The 20,839-nt window shown below is 49.4% G+C and overlaps 1 protein-coding gene across 1 annotated transcript in view; it reads left to right on the forward strand.

Moving 5' to 3' along the window:
- Positions 1 to 8,276, forward strand: part of ERN1 (endoplasmic reticulum to nucleus signaling 1) — an 82,945-nt gene extending 74,669 nt beyond the window's left edge. The window contains exons 19-22 of the mRNA XM_040244974.1: positions 565 to 692; positions 2,100 to 2,223; positions 2,667 to 2,734; positions 3,221 to 8,276. Coding sequence (XP_040100908.1) covers positions 565 to 692; positions 2,100 to 2,223; positions 2,667 to 2,734; positions 3,221 to 3,430 — 530 coding nt within the window. The 3' untranslated portion in view covers positions 3,431 to 8,276. The remainder of the gene's footprint in view (positions 1 to 564; positions 693 to 2,099; positions 2,224 to 2,666; positions 2,735 to 3,220) is intronic.
- The last annotated feature ends 12,563 nt before the right edge of the window (positions 8,277 to 20,839 follow it).

Raw genomic sequence — 20,839 nt, forward strand, 5'->3', positions numbered from 1 at the left:
GTGTGGAGGCAGGACAGTGTCACCCAAGACTCTGATAGCGAGTATTGCGGATCACTCCTTTTCATTAACTGCGTGATGAGGTCTCTCCTTCTTAGCCGAAGTCTTATGTTACTAGAATGGGTTTCTGTCAGTAGCTATCAGGGCTTCCCTGATAGCTCAGTTGGTAAAGAATCTGCCTGCAATGCAGGAGACCCCGGTTTGATTCCTGAGTTGGGGAGATCTGCTGGAGAAGAGATAGGCTACCCTCTCCAGCATCCTTGGGCTTCCCTTGTGGCTCAGCTTGTAAAAAGTCTGCCTGCAATGTGGGAGACCTGGGTTCGATCCCTGGGTTGGGAAGATCCGCTGGAGAAGGGAAAGGCTACCCACTCCAGCATTCTGGCCTGGAGAATTCCACAGACTGTACAGTCCGTGGGGTTGCAAAGAGTTGGACACGACTGAGCAACTTTCGCTTGTCAGTAGAACCTTGAGTCGCAGGGACGCAGACTGTTAAGGTTTTGGATATTTATTTGCTTGCAGCTTGAGGCTGGTCATAACGAGCTGTGTGTCTATTTTCCTTCTCTGCAGAGGACGTCATTGCCCGGGAGTTAATAGAGAAGATGATCGCCATGGACCCCCAGAAGCGCCCATCAGCGAAGCATGTGCTGAAACACCCTTTCTTCTGGAGCCTGGAAAAGCAGCTCCAGTTCTTCCAGGTGGAGATGTTTGTTTTCTTCATCAAAGATATTCATTTAACCTTGCCCGTTTCTTTCCATAAATTATAGCAAAGAATGAAGAATGAAACAAGTGACCCATAATCCCACAACTGAAAGAGAACCACAGTTGACATCTCAATATATTTTCTTCATACAGGCAGACCTAGGAGATACTGCAGGCTCGGCTCCAGACCCTGGTGATAAGCCAAATATTGCAGTAGAGCGAGCCACACATACTTTTTGGTTTCCCGGTGTGCATAAGTGTTAATGTCTACGTCACACTGTAGTCTAAGAATGCAGTAACATTATGGCTGAGGGCAGACGTCTTCAAGGGACCTCCAGACTCGCCAGGTCACTTGGCTGATGATAAGATGTAGAGCAGGGATAAAGCTTATGCAAAGGGAACTTCACTGCACCCCGGGTTGAGATGTAAGTTCTTAGCATCTCCAGTCACATGTCTTGTGAACATACAGGCTTCCGTCCATATCACAAGCTGTGCCAGCTCTGTGGTTCAGCTCCCAGTGCCCCCAGGTACCCAAGTGCATGCTTAGTTGCTTTGGTCATGTCCGACTCCTTGCGACCCTATGGACCGTAGCCCACCACGCTCCTCTCGCCATGGGATTCTTTATGCAAGAATGCTACAGTGGGTTTCCATGCCCCCCTCCAGGGGATCTTCCCGACCCAGGGATCAAACCCCTGTTTCCTGCGTCTCCTGCATTACAGTGGATTATTTACCACTCAGCCACCAGGGAAGCCCCCCTTGTACCCAAGTCGGCCGTCAGTTCCCCACAGGGCTTTCCTTTTGCAACTGCAAGTTAGACAGTCAGCTGGTCTGATTTTATCTTCATCAAAGATGAAGGCTGTGCTCCCCACAAGGCTGCTCAGTGGACCTGTCTCACTGATGGGGACTCCGAGAGGCCCGTGGTCAGGTCCATACCCTCAAACACAGAGGAAGATTTGGATCCATAGCTGGGGCCTTTGGACCCGATACTCTTGTCACTGGCTTTCCTCCTCCAAGAGGTCTTGGCTTCCTGTTGTTTTCTAATTGTTTGATTGAAGAATGATAAACCTCCCCCCATCAGTCATGGCTTTGTGTGTGTGGGCACACAGAAGTCACAGCATGTCAATCCAAGTGAACCTTTTTCTTGGTTCATCGGTGAATACAGATTGCACACGTGGCCCCGTGTGGCACGTAGTGTGGGTGACAGGCGGGCGAGGTGCTGCAGGCCTGTGGACGGCGCGCGTCTGGTGGAGCCGGGAGGTCTCTCCTCAGCGAGCGGCAGGCGGGGCCGCTCCCGGGGAGCACGCAGGACCCTCGCTGCCCGGCTCAGGCAGGGGTGGCCGGGCCGTCCTCGGCCCTCGGCGCCTCCACACTGACTGTCCCCTGTTGCCCTGTCTCCCTCCCAGGACGTGAGTGACCGGATAGAGAAGGAGGCCCTGGACGGCCCGATAGTGAAGCAGCTGGAGCGCGGCGGGCGGGCCGTGGTGAAGATGGACTGGCGGGAGAACATCACCGTCCCCCTGCAGACAGGTGACCGCGAGGCGCCCGGGCGCCTGTGGGCGGGAGCGGTTCCCCTGAGCGCTTCTGAGAAGCAGGCGTGGGAGCGACAGCTCCAGGCCGCGTGGGGCTCCAAATGCCGCTTCTGGGGCCGAGGCTTCCTGGGGTCTGGGTAGCCGGTCACCCCGCTGCTCTCGGGCGCGTCCTCCTTCGTCTCTCAGAGTGACAGGTTTGTGCCAGGCACGGCGTTCTCAGCGGCCATCTCTGACCGCGGGCGTGACTGGGAGGCAGAGTTCAAGCTAATGCAGCTGCCCCGCATTGGGTTCAGGTTGGGAGAATCTGCGATGAGGATGGAGTTAGGTCGTGTTTCTGTCCTCAGACTGCTTCATCTCCAGGAGCCCCAGAAACTGTCTTCTTTTGGAATCTAGTGGGTTTATTACATTGCCTCCCTTCTTCTTTTTTTTTTTTTTTTCTAGATCTGCGGAAATTCAGAACTTATAAAGGCAGTTCGGTCCGAGATCTCCTCCGAGCCATGAGGAATAAGGTGAGGGCCAAGGGTGCACGGCAGGGCGGGGCAGGGCCGCTGCCCCACCCCCTCCTCGTATCCCTTCCCCATGGGTGCTCCGGCCACCCTGGAGTGAGGAGCTCGCAGAGGCTGGGCGGCCGTGGCTGCCCTGGACACATTAGCGGCTGTTCCTTCCCCTGGATGAGCCTTCTCTTCAGGGATGCTGGGGCGGGGAGCCATGCTCTGGGAAGCGGGCTCAGTTGCCATATGCTTGCACGGTGCCCTCTCCCCGCCTGGACAGCACCCGATGAAGTCCCTCTATGGGGGCCCTTTCTGCACCCGACTGCCCCTCCCTACTCTCCCCACACCAGCCTCAAAGGCCTCCCTCAAAGAAGGGGAAGAGACTGGGGAGTGGACGGGTGGTCCCTTTAGCCAGCCTCACAGTCTGTGTTCCTCGAGTGGGTCTGGCCTGGGTCCCACGGGCTTCTCTCCGCTGACCATGTGTCTGTGTCCGCCCGTCTGCAGAAGCACCACTACCGGGAGCTGCCTGAGGAGGTGCAGGAGACGCTGGGCGCCCTCCCCGACGACTTCGTGCGCTACTTCACCTCCCGCTTCCCCCACCTGCTCTCCCACACCTACCGCGCCATGGAGCTGTGCCGCCATGAGAGGCCCTTCCAGCCCTACTACCACGAGCCCCCCGAGCCCCAGCCCCCCGTGACTGCAGACGCCCTTTGAGCCGGGCGGCCTCCACGCTGGTGGCCTCGCTGGGACTGAGGGCCTGGTCTCTACGAGCCGCAGCCCGGTGCCTCCCGGCCGAGCAGGGAGACCAGGCCCTGAAGCCAAGTGCCTTGAGCTGCCCGTTCCGCAGCCAGCAGGGGAAGATACCAACCCCAGGCAGGGCGAGAGGTGATTCCTCCCCACCCCCCCAACCTGCGGAGGAGCTGGGAAGACACTGGTCATGAAAGCTGGACCATCGGGGAATGTTTGCAAAGGAGGACCAGTCCCAGAGGCAGAGAGGAGCACCATCCGTCTTCTGGATATACTCGCTTCAGACTTGCATTTCTTTTAAAACTCCCTGTCTGATGCTGGCCTGTAGGCCTTTAAGGAAGAGAGATTAGGGACCCTTCCATGTTGCCTGCGTGCTGGGTCCAGGAGCACCCTCTCTTGAACCAGCTAGGCCGAGCTGTACCAAGTGTGGCCCCTGCTAGGAGCAGGGCCCTGGAAGAGAGGGTCCCTGGGAGGGGGAGGGCCTTCAGAGGGTGTCATCCCTGGGGATCAGAGACACTGTGCACCCACAGGCTCCCAGGTCACTGTGACCAGCATTTCCTCTGGGGCAGAAAGAACCTTGAGCGTAGGGGTACGGTGAGGAGACAGGCCAGCCTGGCACTCTGAAAGGCAAGGCTGTGTCTACAGGTCTCACAGACACTGAGAGGATGCCGTGGCCCCGGGCACTGGTGGCCTGAACAGTGGCCCTTGGTGGGTCCGCGCCTTGGGCACTCGGGGTTATTTAGGAGCATCTGGGGGCAAGAGGGGATAAGTCCCCTGGCCATGAGGGCTAGAAGCTCAGACCCGGGCAGGGACAGGCCAGAGGGGCCAGAGGGGACATTCAGGGCCCACTGGGGCGTCCTGGCCAGCGGGCAGGCAGTGAGGCCACTCTGTCCCTGGGGCCAGCAGGACGGGCCAGGGGGTTGAGAGCCGAGGCCAGAGTCACCACACACTTTGTGGGCAGGCTTTTATGTTTCTCCTGGCAGATTTTAATAACTTTTTATTTTGATCATACTGTAGAATGCTACGTTAGTGTGAGCTAAACTGAACTTGAAGCTTACTCATGAAGAAGCAATGCAAGAAACAGAATAATACATCTTCTATTTTGTGGGGCACGGAAAGCCCCATCCCCTGGTTCTCTAATGCTGAAGAGAAACAGCGTGGCCACACTATGTACGTGTGTGACACAATCTCAAAATCCCACTCTCCAAATCATGTCAATACCATGGGTTTTTTTCCCCCCCAAATTGATACAATGTTTAACCTTAGTGTTGGTCAAAAATTTCTCTGTCTTTTCTCTGTGGAAAGCCCTTAGAAGTTTACTGCAGTCAGGATGCAGGTGAGAAAGCATTTTCTGAGGACCTTCTCTAGCTGGGTGGACAGATTGCTGCAGTTCGGTCCTGGTGAACTCAGAGACTCCGCTCGGGAGAAAGAATGTTACTATCAGTTTTCTCTTTAACTGACAGAGAGAAATTGCTGTTTCTTCTCCTCGCAAGATGTTTTCTGGCAGTGGATTTGAGCAAGAGCCAGTCACCAACACACTCATTCTGCTTTCAGTGAATTCAACTCCCTTCCTTTCCGTCTGCCTAAAGTCATCTTCTCTCTCTCTCTTTTAAATTATCCTGCATCTTTCTTTAAACCTCATTCGTTGCCTCACTTAGACCTGGGAACCCAGCATCCTCGGTTGGCATCATGCCTCGTACCATGCTGTCCGTTTTTCAGGAACACGGAAGACCAACGTCTTTCTTCTCCCAGCTCTGATGCTCCCGGGCCAGCCCCCTCCCCAGCTGCTCTCATACGGCTCTGCAGGTTGCTTTGCCGCCAGGGCAGATGATGAGACTGGTCAGGTGGAGAAGGAGAAAGTACCACAAGTGATTTAAAGGACTGTCTCTCTGTTTTGGTCCCTCTTGCCTCCAGGACAGCTTTTTCTTTAAACTGCCTTTTCTGCTTGTGGTACTACCCTCCAACTGTCTCAGACTCGTTTATTCACTGTATTTTATTTGAGCACTTCTATATGTGCTGGACAGGATATTGGGTGCCAGAGACACAGAAGAACAAAACAGGCCAAACCTCAGCTTTCGCACGAGCCAGTGGTAGAGAGCGGACAGGGAGTAAATAGCACTGCGAAGAAAACGCGGAGGTAGGGAAGGGCACGCGTCTGGGGTTGGCACCCAGCAGGTCGCCTTCTGTTCATCTTCTCTCCGTCACCCGTGGGAACCCAGGCACCCGTCTGTCCTCCCATGTGGCCTGTAGAGGGCTTGTGTGTGCCCATCATGACAACACCTCGGGCACCATCTGGTTTATCTTGTCCTGGTCTCTAGAGTTCTGGTTTCCTGTTGTTTTGGGCAGGGTTCTGCAGTCAGCCACGTCCTGTCACAGCTGAGCCATTGCTCTGATCTTCTGTATGATTCTTGGAAGGCTGAATTTTCACAAGTACACCATCTTTATCTTCTTCTTTTTTTTTTTTTTTTAATTTATTTTTGGCTGTGCTGGGTCTTTGCTGCTGCACACAGGCTTTCTCTACTTGTGGCAGGCAGGGGCTACTCTAGTTGAGGTCAGCAGCTTCTCATCGAGGTGGCTTTTCTTCTTGCAGATCACGGGCTATAGGGAGCACGGCTTCAGTAAGTGCTTCAGTTAGTTGACCTGAGGCATATGGAAACTTCCCCAGACCAGGAGTCGAGCCCGTGTCCCCTGCATTGGCAGACGAGTTCTTATCCACTGGACTACCAGGGAAGTCCTGTCTCATCTTTAAGACAGAATTTAGTTGCATCTGTTAGGAATCCCAAGGACACCATCGTCTCTCTAAGTCTTGTATTGAACCTCGTGTTGAATCTGTCCTTGGCATACCTGCCAGAATCCTCACGCTGCTTTTTGAGTCCTTTTAACTTCAGTTTTTAAAGAGCTCCAGCTGTCACGGGCTCCAGAGCGTCTGCACGCTTGGCAATCGCAGGTGTTCAGCAATGCCACTAAAGCACCTGATGGCGCACGCACGCCACCCTGGCACCAAGTTCCTCTCCCATCTCCCCTTTCTCAGTGCAGCTGTCCTTGTTGGCTCTCCCCAGGGAGACATCGTTCCCACCCCTTACACATCTTTCAGTGGGCGATGCCCCGGTTAGCAGGCCCAGTTAAGTGCTTCCTTCCTACCAACTTCAGAAGAAAGTTCCTTATCAGAGCTCACCCTGAGCCTTTGAGTGAGGTTTTGTGTGAATGCCATTCATTTATCACCACAGCGAAAGAGAAGAACTGGAGTCTGGTCTGACATCGAAGGTGGGAGGGGGGCCTTTGGGTAGTAGAGTTTTCTCCCCTTGGACGCTCTTCTCCGAAGCTGAACCATGGCCAGGTTTGGCTTTCCCGGGACTGTTCTCATTGTGTTCATCGGATCCTCAGCCTTGAGGTCATCCAGGGAGGTGGGCTGGTTCCGTTTTCACAGCCTTCTGTGGAAGGGCTGGGGGACAGAGCCCAGCACACTTGAAGGGAGCCTCTCTCTCTTCTCTTGAGCTTTCTCTCCGATCGTTCAGCTTCTGAAATCCCTCTTCTTCTTATTTCCCAGTGTCTCTTTTCCTTGGCCACCCTTCACCATCCTGGAGTAGTTTCTTCAGTTGACTGATCCTTTGGGTGAGGTTTTGTGTGAATGCCATTCATTTATCACCGCAGTGAAAAAGATGGAACTGATGGCTGGTCTGACGTCAAAGATGAGAGGGGTGTCCTTTGGATTGTAGGGCTTTCTCCTCTTGGACGCTTCTTTCTCCGAATTTGGCCCGGGGCCAGGCGTGAGCTTCCCGGGGCTGTTCTCATTTGTGCATCGCTGTGCACGTCAAGCTTGCTTGGAAGTAAGTCTCCAGGTGTCCCGTCCAGATGAGCCGGAATTCCACCTTCCAGGGTTGGACCGTCATTGTTCTTTGGGGTCTTTTTTTTTTTTTGGACCATTACCTTTTAAACCAAAGAGACTGCTCTTTGTATATTTGGTTTGCTCTGTGAATCAGTGATTTCCCACAAGTAACTGGTTCCAATTCTTGTATCAGGACTTAAATCCTCTCTGTATTCTTGGAAAACCACAAAGACAGCATCCAAAATGAGCCTCCCCACTGGAGCAGCCTTAACCAACTCTTCCAGCCAAAGTCCCCACCCCGCTCACCTCACCCCCTGTTCTCAAGTGTCCAGTAATTGCTTTTCAGTGTCCCAGAAGCTGTGACGGGGGCGTCCCCACTGACCTAGAAAGCATTACCAGTTGATTCTGCCACATTCTCAGATGCTAACTTTATGTAGTATTCTTTTTGCAATGACCTATTTATTGAACCTATTTATATTTATTTAATTTTTACTCTGAAGTGTATCCAGTGACAGTTGCACTTGCTTAAAGCACATCAGATTTGCTTTGGATAAACACCCCTGACCATTTTAAAACTGGAAAAGTTATACTGTATCCTTCCATGGGATGGATGCCTTACAGTAGTTTTGTCATTAAAGGGTGAATAATTTGGTCAGGGTAAAAATGTTAATTTTTAAGTGATTTAAAAAAAAAAATTCTGTGCCATTGTGTCTTCTCTGTGGATGGTTAATTGTTTCATGAGTATGTGTTAATCGTGTGATACAATCCTCTTTGTGGAACCTAAAAATCCTCTTTTTAGCTTTATATTTTATGAACTGCCAGATTGTACTATTTTTATGTGTATTTTTAAAGGTCGATGATGTGAGGGTAATTATCTACGTTAAATAGCCTATTTTTGTACCTCCTGTACAGTTTTATAACTCTGCTGATCAATGATGGCACCTTACGCTGAGCCAACCACAAATAAAGGCAGTTTTAGATTTGGAAGTCAGCTCCATTTTCTTCAAGACTTGACCACCGCTCTCAGACCAGGGGGTCGTTCTGAGCTGTCTTCCTGGGTAGTTGTCTGGCTGGTGAGGGAGCAGTGGGCTCAGTGGGTGGGAAGACAGGCAGGAGGAGTGTGTTTACCTGATGGTGTTCATGGCAGGGTCCCAGGGCTGGAGAGTCCCCCTTAGTTTCTTTATATTTTTTAAAGATTTTTTTTTAATATGGACCATTTTTAAAGAAAATCTTGTATTGAATTTGCTACAGTATCACTTCTGTTTTATGTTTGGTTTTTTGGCTGCAAGGCATGTGGGAATCCTAGGACCTCCCCATCCAGGGACCGAATCCACACCCCCTGCATTGGAAAGTCCTAACCACTGGGATCGGTCCTGGGTGTACTTTGGAAGGAACGATGCTAAAGCTGAAACTCCAGTACTTTGGCCACCTCATGCAAAGAGCTGACTCATTGGAGAAGACTCTGATGCTGGGAGGGATTGGGGGCAGGAGGAGAAGGGGACGACAGAGGATGAGATGGCTGGATGGCATCACTGACTCGATGGACGTGACTCTGAGTGAACTCCGGGAATTGGTAATGGACAGGGAGGCTTGGTGTGCTGCAATTCATGGGGTCGCAAAGAGTCGGACACAGCTGAGCGACTGAACTGAACTGAACTGAACTGAACCACTGGGCCACCAGGGAAATCCTCTCCTTAGTTTCTGTGGGCAGAGCTTCCTTGAAACACTGCAGAAATTTTCCCCGAAAGTACTGGTTCAGGCTGAATTCCAGGAAGGTGGCCAGGTTAGGACCCACATGCCTCGTGGTGAGGCAGGGGTTGGGGCAGGTGTAAATAGGTTGTTGGTCCCAGGAAATCCACAGGGGAGAGACGCCAGGGAGGTAACTCAGCCAACACAGCAGTGGGAAAGACACGACCTGCATGTGTCTGAAGCACATAAGATGTCTGCCCACATGCCAAGGCATGAGCTCAGTGGCCAGCCTGGTTGGATTTTAGGATCCTGCTAACATGCTTTCACCCCTCAGGCCGCATCCCCTCTGGTGACATCCAAGGATGCTCTGCTTTCTCTTGCACCACGGGGTCATTCACCAGAGGACCCCAAGGGCCCGCCAGCCCCTGGACAGCTTAGCAAGGGCTCTGCCTGGAGACTGGCTCCTTCCACTTAGGCAACGAGCATCCCATCTTCCCACTTCTCACCCCACCCAGTGGACACGGGGCATCCCTGAGAGCCATGGGCACGCCCTCTCTCTGAAGCGTGGGTCCTTGGATGCAGCCAAGTCCAAGGGAGCAGGAGGAGCTGCAGGGCAGGAGGGGATGGGGGTGACAGAGGATGAGATGTTTAGACGGCATCACTTGGCACCTGCTTGCTGCCTTCTGTCACTTGATGCAGCTCTCAGATTCTCCATGAAGCTACTGAGCCCAGGCTGGGGTCATGTCTTGGACTGGTCCAGGTCAGGGAGGGAGGTGGCTGGTAGCACGCTCACCCGCCTCTGAGAACAGGGAGAGGCCAACAGGTGGTCAGGCCAGGGCCATGGACTTTTTTTCCCCCAAAAGTTATTAGTTGTATGTGCAGATATACCCAATTGTATTCTATCAGTGAACACACTTGTTTGTACCATCTTGTTGTATTTGGCCCATCAGTCCTGTGTGCTAGACACATGCCTTAGCTTCAGGTTTGGTTCAGTCGCTCAGTCGTGTCCAACTCTGTGACCCCATAGACTGCAGCACGCCAGACTCCCCTGCCCATCATCAATTCCCAGAGCTTGCTCAAACTCATGTCCATTGAGTCGGTGATGCCACCCAACCATCTCATCCTCGGTCATCCCCTTCTCCTCCTGCCCTCAATGTTTCCCAGCATCAGGGTCTTTTCCAACGAGTCAGCTCTTCGCATCAGCTAGTCAGAGTATTGGAGTTTCAGCTTCAGCATCAGCCCTTCCAATGAATATGTCAGACTGATTTCTTTTAGGATGGACTGGTTGGATCTCCTCACAGTCCAAGGGACTCTCAAGAGTCTTCTCCAACATCACAGTACAAATGCATCAGTTCTTCAGTGCTCAGCTTTCTTTATAGTCCAACTCTCACATCCATACATGACTACTGGAAAAACCATGGCTTTGACTAGGCAGACCTTTGTCGGCAAAGTAATGTCTCTGCGTTTTAATATGTTGTCTAGGTTGGTCATAGGAGTAAGCATCTTTTAATTTCATGGCTGCAGTCACAATCTGCAGTGATTTTGGAGTCCAAGAGGAAAGTCTGTCACTGTTCTATAGCTTCAGGAGATGATAACAAAAAAAAATCACAGTTAACCCCGCCTGCTTGTCTGTCTCCCGGGGCCAGGCAGGCACTGAGCTGGGATATCTGTGCCCTGGTGGCTGGCTGGCCTCAGTCCTCTCCCGCTGCAGACCAGTATCTCCTCAAGATCAAGAGCACTTAACAGGACTTGCCTGGTGATCCAGCAAACAAGACTCTACGCTCCCAGCACAGGGGGCCCAGGTTTGATCCCTGGTCAGGGAATTAGATCCCACGTGCTGCAACAAAGCCCAAAGATACTGTATGCCACAACTCAGACCAGGAGCAGCCAAATAAGTATTGAAAGAAAGAACACTTAACATCCTTTCTTTGGTGAGAAACAAACCAGACCCTTTGCCAAGGCAGAAAATCACGTCATGACCCTGTGTTTGGGCCAATGAACCATGAGCAGACGAACAGGGCTGGCGAGAACATGAGAGCCCCCGGGAGACCGTACTGGAAAACGCCAGGGGTTCCTGGGGGCTGTTTCCAGACACAGGAAGGGCAAGGCCGGCAAGACAGCAACTGAGTATATAAACTTGGCCCCTGAGCGGGTTGGCAGGTAAGCCCAGTAAGTACCCTTCCTGCCCCCTCCTCCCTGAAACTCCAAATCCACCTTCCCCTCCCCAGCCCGGCTCAGTGATTTGGATGAAGCCGTAGAAATACAGGCTCATGGGTCTGTCTGCCTCTGCCGTGCTAAGTCACTCCAGTCATGTCCAACTCTTTGCGACCCCAGGGACTGCAGCCCACTGGGCTCCTCTGTCCATGGGATTCTCCAGGCAAGAATACTGGAGTGGGTTGCCATGCCCTTCTCCAGGGGATCTTCCTGACCCAGGGGTCAAACTCAGGTCTCCCACATTGCAAGAGGATTCTTTACCATCTGAGCCACCAGGGACGTTTATCTGCAGCCATTGCAGAGCTGGAAAGAGTGACCAAACACCAAGATGATTCTTGACCCAGTCAAGATTCCAGAAGTTACCAGAAACTGGAATGCTGAGCCCAAGCAAAGATGATGACATTAATGACAGGGCCGGGGTGGAGGGCAGGACCGTGAGGGGCTGGAAACTCACTGACATTTGAAGACACAAGAGTTTGGCCTGGAGACACGTGGGAGGAGCTGGTGGGGGCACGGACGTCTGTCATGTGATGAGGAATGAGGGTCTAAGCTGGAAGCAGGGGCGCAGGGTCCCCAACAGCAGATCCCGGCTCCGGGAGGGAGCAGGGCTGCTAACAGCTTGAACCGCCCAGCCGGGCCAGAGGAGGGTTGCAAGGGAGCCGGTGTGGTCTCAGGAGGAACCCAACAGAAGGGAAGGGCCTCACCCTGAGCAAACTAAGGGGAAGTCTCCTTTGGGTCAGAGGTTGGGCTTGGGTCCCTTCCAAATCAAGCCTGAGGGCCACCCTTCCTGTGATGTTCCTAGAAAAAGGGGTGGGACACAGGAAGCAGGGTGGGGAGGCACCAGGAAGAAGGGTTCACGGGTTCATCGTGGGGTCGGAGTGGAGTGGCTGTTCATTCTCCAGGATTCCCGACTCACCTCTTGCCCCAGACCCCATGGACTGACAGGCAGCTGGTACAGATAAGAGAACCAAAAGCCACAGGACCGTTTCCCAAAGTTCACGCCTCAGAATATGAGTTCCAAGGGAGGTGAAACTCAGAAAAACAGGCTCAGGGTCCATATACGTTCAGGCAATACTGAATCAAATAAAGATTCCCCATTTACTGCAATGCCATTTGGAGGCCTTTCATATACTCATAGGAGAGTCTCCCAGCAAGGATGTGCCCTGATCTCCAACTATTGCCTTCATTAACGGGAATAAAGAAGGAATGGTGTTTGTGGTGGAGATGATGTTATCTTTTCATCAGATTTTGTTTCCCTCTTTCTGGAAACCCAGGAACACAGCAGTCCCATCCTCTCTTAAAGTTCAGTTCAGTTCAGTCGCTCAGTTGTGTCCGACTCTTTGCGACCCCATGAATCGCAGCACGCCAGGCCTCCCTGTCCATCACCAACTCCCGGAGTTCACTCAGAGTCACGTCCATCGAGTCAGTGATGCCATCCAGCCATCTCATCCTCTGTCGTCCCCTTCTCCTCCTGCCCCCAATCCCTCCCAGCATCAGAGTCTTTTCCAATGAGTCAACTCTTCGCATGAGGTGGCCAAAGTACTGGAGTTTCAGCTTTAGCATCATTCCTTCCAAGGAAATCCCAGGGTTGATCTCCTTCAGAATGGACTGGTTGGATCTCCTTGCAGTCCAAGGGACTCTCAAGAGTCTTCTCCAACACCACAGTTCAAACGCATCAATTCTTCGGCACTCAGCCTTCTTCACAGTCCAACTCTCACATCCATACATGACCACAGGAAATACCATAGCCTTGACTAGATGGACCTTAGTCGGCAAAGCAATGTCTCTGATTTTGAATATGCTATCTAGGTTGGTCATAACTTTTCTTCCAAGGAGTAAGCGTCTTTTAATTTCATGGCTGCAATCACCATCTGCAGTGATTTTGGAACCCCCAAAAATAAAGTCTGACACTGTTTCCACTGTTTCCCCATCTACTTCCCATGAAGTGATGGGACCGGATGCCATGATCTTCATTTTCTGAATGTTGAGCTTTAAGCCAACTTTTTCACTCTCCTCTTTCACTTTCATCAAGAGGCTTTTTAGTTCCTCTTCACTTTCTGCCATAAGGGTGGTGTCATCTGCATATCTGAGGTTATTGATATTTCTCCCGGCAATCTTGATTCCGGCTTGTGTTTCTTCCAGTCCAGCGTTTCTCATGATGTACTCTGCATATAAGTTACATAAGCAGGGTGACAATATACAGCCGTGACGTACTCCTTTTCCTATTTGAAACCAGTCTGTTGTTCCATGTCCAGTTCTAACTGTTACTTCCTGACCTCCATACAGATTTCTCAAGAGGCAGGTCAGGTGGTCTGGTATTCCCATCTCTCAGAATTTTCCACAATTTATTGTGATCCACACAGTCAAAGGCTTTGGCATAGTCAATAAAGCAGAAATAGATGTTTTTCTGGAATTCTCTTGCTTTTTCCATGATCCAGCGGATGTTGGCAATTTGATCTCTGGTTCCTCTGCCTTTTCTAAAACCAGCTTGAACATCAGGGAGTTCACGGTTCACGTATTGCTGAAGCCTGGCTTGGAGAATTTTGAGCATTACTTTACTAGCATGTGAGATGAGTGCAATTGTGCAGTAGTTTGAGCATTCTTTGGCATTGCCTTTCTTTGGAAAGACGGGCGGGTCATGGTGGAGAGGTCTGACAGAATGTGGTCCACTGGAGAAGGGAATGGCAAACCACTTCAGTATTCTTGCCTTGAGAACACCATGAACAGTATGAAAAGGCAAAATGATGGGATACTGAAAGAGGAACTCCCCAGGTCAGTAGGTGCCCAATATGCTACTGGAGATCAGTGGAGAAAGAACTCCAGAAAGAATGAAGGGATGCAGCCAATGCAAAAACAATACCCAGCTGTGGATGTGACTGGTGATAGAAGCAAGGTCCGATGCTGTAAAGAGCAATATTGCATAGGAACCTGGAATGTCAGGTCCATGAATCAAGGCAAATTGGAAGTGGTCAAACAAGAGATGGCAAGAGTGAACGTCGACATTCTAGGAATCAGGGAACTAAAATTGACTGGAATGGGTGAATTTAACTCAGATGACCATTATATCTACTTCTGCGGGCAGGAATCCCTCAGAGGAAATGGAGTAGCCATCATGGTCAACAAAAGGGTCTGAAATGCAGTACTTGGATGCAATCTCAAAAACGACAGAATGATCTCTGTTCGTCTCCAAGGCAAACCATTCAATATCACAGTTATCCAAGTCTATGCCCCAACCAGTAACGCTGAAGAAGCTGAAGTTGAACAGCTCTATGAAGACCTACAAGACCTTTTAGAACTAACACTCAAAAAAGATGTCTTTTTCATTATAGGGGACTGGAATGCAAAAGTAGGAAGTCAAGAAACACCTGGAGTAACAGGCAAATTTGGCCTTGGAATGCAGAATGAAGCAGGACAAAGACTAACAGAGTTTTGCCAAGAAAATGCACTGGTCATAGCAAACACCCTCTTCCAACAACACAAGAGAAGACTCTACACATGGACATCACCAGATGGTCAACACTGAAATCAGATTGATTATATTCTTTGCAGCCAAAGATGGAGAAGCTCTATACAGTCAACAAAAACAAGACCAGGAGCTGACTGTGGCTCAGATCATGAACTCCTTATTACCAAATTCAGACTCAAATTGAAGAAAGTAGGGAAAACCGCTAGACCATTCAGGTATGACCTAAATCAAATCCCTTATGATTATACAGTGGAAGTGAGAAATAGATTTAAGGGCCTAGATCTGATAGATAGAGTGCCTGATGAACTATGGAATGAGGTTCGTGACATTGTACAGGAGACAGGGATCAAGACCATCCCCATGGAAAAAAATGCATAAAAGCAAAATGGCTGTCTGGGGAAGCCTTATAAATAGCTGTGAAAAGAAGAGAGGCGAAAAGAAAAGGAGAAAAGGAAAGATATAATAAGCATCTGAATGCAGAGTTCCAGAGAATAGCAGGAAGAGATAAGAAAGCCTTCTTCAGCGATCAATGCAAAGAAATAGAAGAAAAGAACAGAATGGGAAAGAATAGAGATCTCGTCAAGAAAATTAGAGATACCAAGGGAACATTTCATGTAAAGATGGGCTCGATAAAGGACAGAAATGGTAGGGACCTAACAGAAGCAGAAGATATTAAGAAGAGGTGGCAAGAATACACAGAACTATACAAAAAAGATCTTCACGACCCAGATAATCATGATGGTGTGATCTCTAATCTAGAGCCAGACATCCTGGAATGTGAAGTCAAGTGGGCCTTAGAAAGCATTACTACGAACAAAGCTAGTGGAGGTGATGGAATTCCAGTTGAGCTGTTTCAAATCCTGAAAGATGATGCTGTGAAAGCGCTGCACTCAATATGCCAGCAAATTTGGAAACTCAGCAGTGGCCACAGGACTGGAAAAGGTCAGTGTTCATTTCAATTCCAAAGAAAGGCAATGCCAAAGAATGCTCAGACTACCGCACAATTGCACTCATCTCTTCAAGTTAGGTTAGGGCATGTCAGTGGCCCTTTTATCCACTGACAAATGAACTGAGGCGGTTCTTTGTTGTTGTGACACATTTCTGATTGTAGCTGGGTGGCATCATTACAGCTACAAAGCCTGCACAGAAGTTGGAGAAAGGGCGGTCAGGGTCAAGCTGCAGAACTCACCTGACCAGGTCCCATCGCTGCCCCTGGACCCAGACTCTGTGACTGTCACCTCTGACCCTGGACACATACTCTAATAGTTAAAAAAACCGTAAACACCTGGGAGTATCTACTGACTTTTCAAAATTTTTCTAAAAATTTTAAGTATAGTTAATTTATATAATATGGTGTTAGTTTCAGGTGTACAGTACATTGAATTATATATATATATATATACACACACACAGATAAAGAATCCACCTGCAATGCAGGAGACATGGGTTCATTTCAGTTCTTGGGTTGGGAAGATCCTCTGGAGTAGAAAGTGGCACCCCACTCCAGTATTCTTGCCTGGAAAACCCCATGGACAGAGAAGCCTGGCAGGCTACAGTTCATTGACTTGCAGAATCGGACATGACTGAAGCGACTTAGCATGTACACACGTGTCTCATAAAACCTAGCCATTAGCTTAAATCTAATTAACATTTATTGAACCTGCTCTTGGTGGTTCAAAGGGGAAGGCACAGGAAGCTTATCAGAGAAAAGAAGGAAATAAACAGACCTGAAAAGCGATTTGCTCAGAAGTCACAAAAGGGGTCGAGGAGGAGAGGGGGAGTGGAGGAGGGGAAAAGGTCAATGACACACGTACCCTGATTTGTGTTTAAAACTCTAAAATCCCGTGGGCCCCTCGAAGCCTTGGATCCTGATGCCCCCACCCCAACGTTTGACCAGCATTGTGAGAGGAAGGTTTCAAAAGAACTTCTATGAAGAAATCGAGGCACAAATGTACCAGGAGAGATCACTTTAAAGCCAGCAGAACTTCAGCAACTGTGGCCTCAACTGTCTTGGTCTCTTGCACGCATGCACTCATGCTCACTCGTGTCTGACTCTTTGCAACCCCATGGATTGTAGCCCGCCAGGCTCCTCTGTCCAGGGGGTTCTCCAGCCAAGAATACTGAAGCGGGTTGCCATTCCCTCCTCTGGGGGATCTTCCCAACCCGGTGATCGAACTCCAGCCTCCTGTATCTCCTGCTTTGGCAGGTGGACTCTCTACCACTCGGCCACCGGGAAAGCCCTGTCTTGGTCCCAGACGCATACTCATTTGTGTCTTTGCTAAGCCAGGACTTTCAGTGGTAGGCGCTGAGGGGCAGGCTTGTGAGAGCAAAACCTCTGTGGGTGAGCCCAGCTGGCTGCCTAGCACCCAGCTCTGAAACTTTGTTGGTACAAAGCTACTCTGCCAGGGGAGGGTTTTTTTAATTGCTAGGTGAAATGGCAGATGTGAAAAGATCTGAGAACACAATCATTCTTAGGTGTAAGTAGTTTCGAGTAGAGAAAGTGAAGTCGCTCAGTTGTGTCTGACTCTTTGCGACCTGTGGACTGTAGCCCACCAAGCTCCTCTGTCCATGGGATTCTCCAGGCAAACATACTGGAGTGGGGTGCCATTTCCTTCTCCAAGTTTTGAGTAGTAGGGCGTGTCAAATGCACAGAAGACCCTGCTCCCTGATGTTGACAAGCCTCCTGCAGGGGTTCAGTGGGCGGCTCATCCAGGATCTGTTTCATTCATCCAAGGCCCCCAGAGGCACAGAAAACACAAATCAAAAGAAATAGTGGAGAGGGAATTCCCTGGTGGTCCAGTGGTTAATACTCAGCACTTCCATCGCCATGACCTGGGTTTAATTCCGGGTTGGGAAACTCATATTTCGCAAGCCCCAAGGCATGGCCAGAATAAAAAAAAAAAACAAAAAAAAAACATGGAACTACCATAGGCCACAGCAATTCCACTTCTGGGCATTTGCCTCAAACAGTTGAAAGCAGGAACTTGGAGACTTGTCTGCACCCCCATGACCACAGAAGTGATATTCACAAGGGCCACAGGAGGAATCATCCTAAGTGTCCACTGACCAATGAGTAGATAAGCCTAATGGGGTGTATGCATCTAAGGGGATGCTATTCAGCCTTCAAAAGCAAGGAAATTCTAACTAATGTGCTATGGCATGAACGAGCCTTGAGGACATCAAGCTAGGTGAAATAAGCCAGTCGCAAAAGGACAAATGATGTCTGATTCCACTCACAGGAGGGCCCAGTCACAGGTCGTCGAACTCAGAAACCAAAAGGAGAACAGTGGTTGCCAAGGGCCGCGGGGAGGGGGATAGGAAGCCAGTGTTTCAAGGAGAGGGGCGGTGTTCACTTTGGGATGAGGATGAGGGATGCTGGTTCTAGAGAGGAATGGTGGTGGATGTTACACAATATATATTTACTGGGGTTTAAAACGAGAGATAATAAATAGAAAGTCATAGTCAGCTATCAGAGCTGGGACAGAAAGCACGTGACTTCTGAGAAGGGAAATCAGTCAAAGACCAGGCAACACTCGTTGAACCAGCAGCAGCCCAGGGAACAACGGCTGCTGGAAGTGGACCCCGGCCACCCTCTTTCCCCATCACGGCAGCACCCGTTTGGTGATACAGGTAAGGGGGTGCTCCCTGCTTCCCTCTTGGCAGAGTGGAAAGGGCTTGGGATACACTGTCAATCAACACTTGAGTTCTTGTTCTTTCTCTCCCTGTCTCCCCATAAGCCCAGGGGCTGGAGTTGCTACAGAATTTCCTCCGGCTCCTTGGTCGTTGCATGAGGAGCTCAGTCAGCCATCTCTCTGAGTCCAACAGCCTATTGCTCAGTGGTTAGTTCCTGTTTTTGTCCTTTCTCTTCCTCTCCTGCTCTGTCAACCACACAACCCTCTTAGAAGCCTGGGGCTGCCTTCCCGCCATGGCCCACATGGGTCCAGGTCATCTGGACTGAGCTCAGAGCTGATGCTTAGGGGACAAGTATAGTCACAAGCCTCTTGGGGTCACACCCAAGGTTCCTGATGAATCCCATTCAGTGAAGTCCTACCTGGTTAGAAGGGACTTTCCTATCCTGTGGCTCATACTTCCAAGGAGCCTCTTCTTTCTAGATATGTAGGAATTTCTCTTTTCCCTTTGTATTCTTTTTGTAAAATGTAATATGTGACACATACTGAACACATCTATGTAACATGCACGTGCATTGCACAGTGAGATAACCTAACGATCAGCCTGGAACCCAACACTCGAGGATGAACTACCACTAAACCTTCCATCTACCTACTGTGCCACTCACCTCCCACCCAGACATAAATAACCTCCCTCCCAAAGTCTGTTGTGATTATTCTCTTGATTCTTTTAATTTAGTGCTTTATCACATCCATTTATTTTCATTTTATGAAATAGTTATATAACATATTCTGTGTGCCAGCTACTGTTTTGAATACTTTTAAATATTTTCATTTAATTAGTTTAATCCACACACCCTTCCCATAAGGAATGTGCTATGGTTAATCCCATTTTACAGAAGAGAAAACTGAGGCACACAGAGATTAAAGTGACTTACTCAGGGTCATGCAGAAACCAGGTCTTCTGGTTCTTAGTGCAAGAGTTTCTCTAGGGCATATACTTAAGGGTGGAATTGTGGGTTATAGGATATAACACTAGTCAGCATTAGAAGATGATGCCTCATTATTTCTCAGAGAACCAAAATACACTCTCACAAGCAATATACGACTTCCTATTGACCCACATCCTCTCCCAACAATTGGTCTTGTCGACTTTTTTAACTTCTGCTAATCTAGTAGATATAACGTGGTTCCTCATTGTGGTTTTAATTTCCCCGGCTCTTACTGAGTTAAAGCATCTTTTCATTAGTTGAGACATTCTGTTTTCTTTGAAATGTTCATGATGTCTTTAATATATTCAAAATTATCAGTTATTTATTCTACCGGTGGTGATCTTGAGGTCTTGCTCTGGAAATCTTTCCTTGCCCCAAGGACATAAAAATACTCTCCTATATTTTCTCACGAGCTCCCCCAGTGGCTCAGCAGTAAAGAATCTGCCTGTGATGCAAGAGCCGCTGCAGGAGCCCAGAGTTTAAACCCCTGGATCAGAAAAGTCTCCTGAAGTAGGAAATGGCAACCCACTCCAGTATCCTTGCCTGGGAAATCACATGGACAGAGGAGCCTGGTGGTCTATCGTCCATGGGGTCACAGAGTTGGACACGACTTAGCCACTAAACATATTTTCTTATAAAAGTTTTAAAGTGTTCTTTTACATATGAATCTTTAAATTAGATAGAATTGATTTCTTTGTTCCTTGTGAAGTAGGGACAAGTATAGTCCCCAGCCTGTTGGGGTCAAACCCAAGTTTCCGGACGAATCCCATTCAGTGAAGTCCTACCTGGTTAGAAGGGGGATTCCGTCAAAACCCATCTTCTTTCTCCGTGTAGTTAACCACTTGATCTAGCACCATTCATTCATATCTCCTTCTTCCACCCCGTGATCTACACTGCCAGTTTTGCAGCGTTTCATGCAAGTCTATTTCTAGGCACTTTATTCTGTTCCATTGGTTAATCTGTCTACATCTATACTAGTATCATATTTTGTAGTAAGTCTTAATACTAGTAGCAAATTCCCTCATTTTATTTTTCTTTAGGAGTGTCTTGGTCCTTTTGTTCTTTCCATAATAAGTTTTAGAATCATCTTTTGTGTACCATGAAACCCTTATTAGGATCCATTGGAATTTCATTAAATCTATAGGAAGAGGATTGTCCTCATTATAGTATTGAATCTCTTAGTCATGAACATGGGCTGGTTCTACATTTATTTAAATTGTACTTAATGTTTTTCAATAGTGTTTTATAACTTTCTTACTATAGGTCTTATGTACATTTTGCTACCTTTTTGCTTCTGTATCAGTTCAGTTCAGTGGCTCAGTCCTGTCCGACTCTTTGCAACCCCATGAATTGCAGCACGCCAGGCCTCCCTGTCCATCACCATCTCCCGGAGTTCACTCAGACTCATGTCCATCGAGTCGGTGATGCCATCCAGCCATCTCATCCTGGGTCGTCCCCTTCTCCTCCTGCCCCCAATCCCTCCCAGCATCAGAGTCTTTTCCAATGAGTCAACTCTTCTCATGAGGTGTCCAAAGTACTGGAGCTTCAGCTTTAGCATCA

Source organism: Oryx dammah, unplaced genomic scaffold, assembly GCF_014754425.2.
Source record: "Oryx dammah isolate SB20612 unplaced genomic scaffold, SCBI_Odam_1.1 HiC_scaffold_8, whole genome shotgun sequence".
NCBI classification, from domain to species: Eukaryota; Metazoa; Chordata; class Mammalia; order Artiodactyla; family Bovidae; genus Oryx; species Oryx dammah.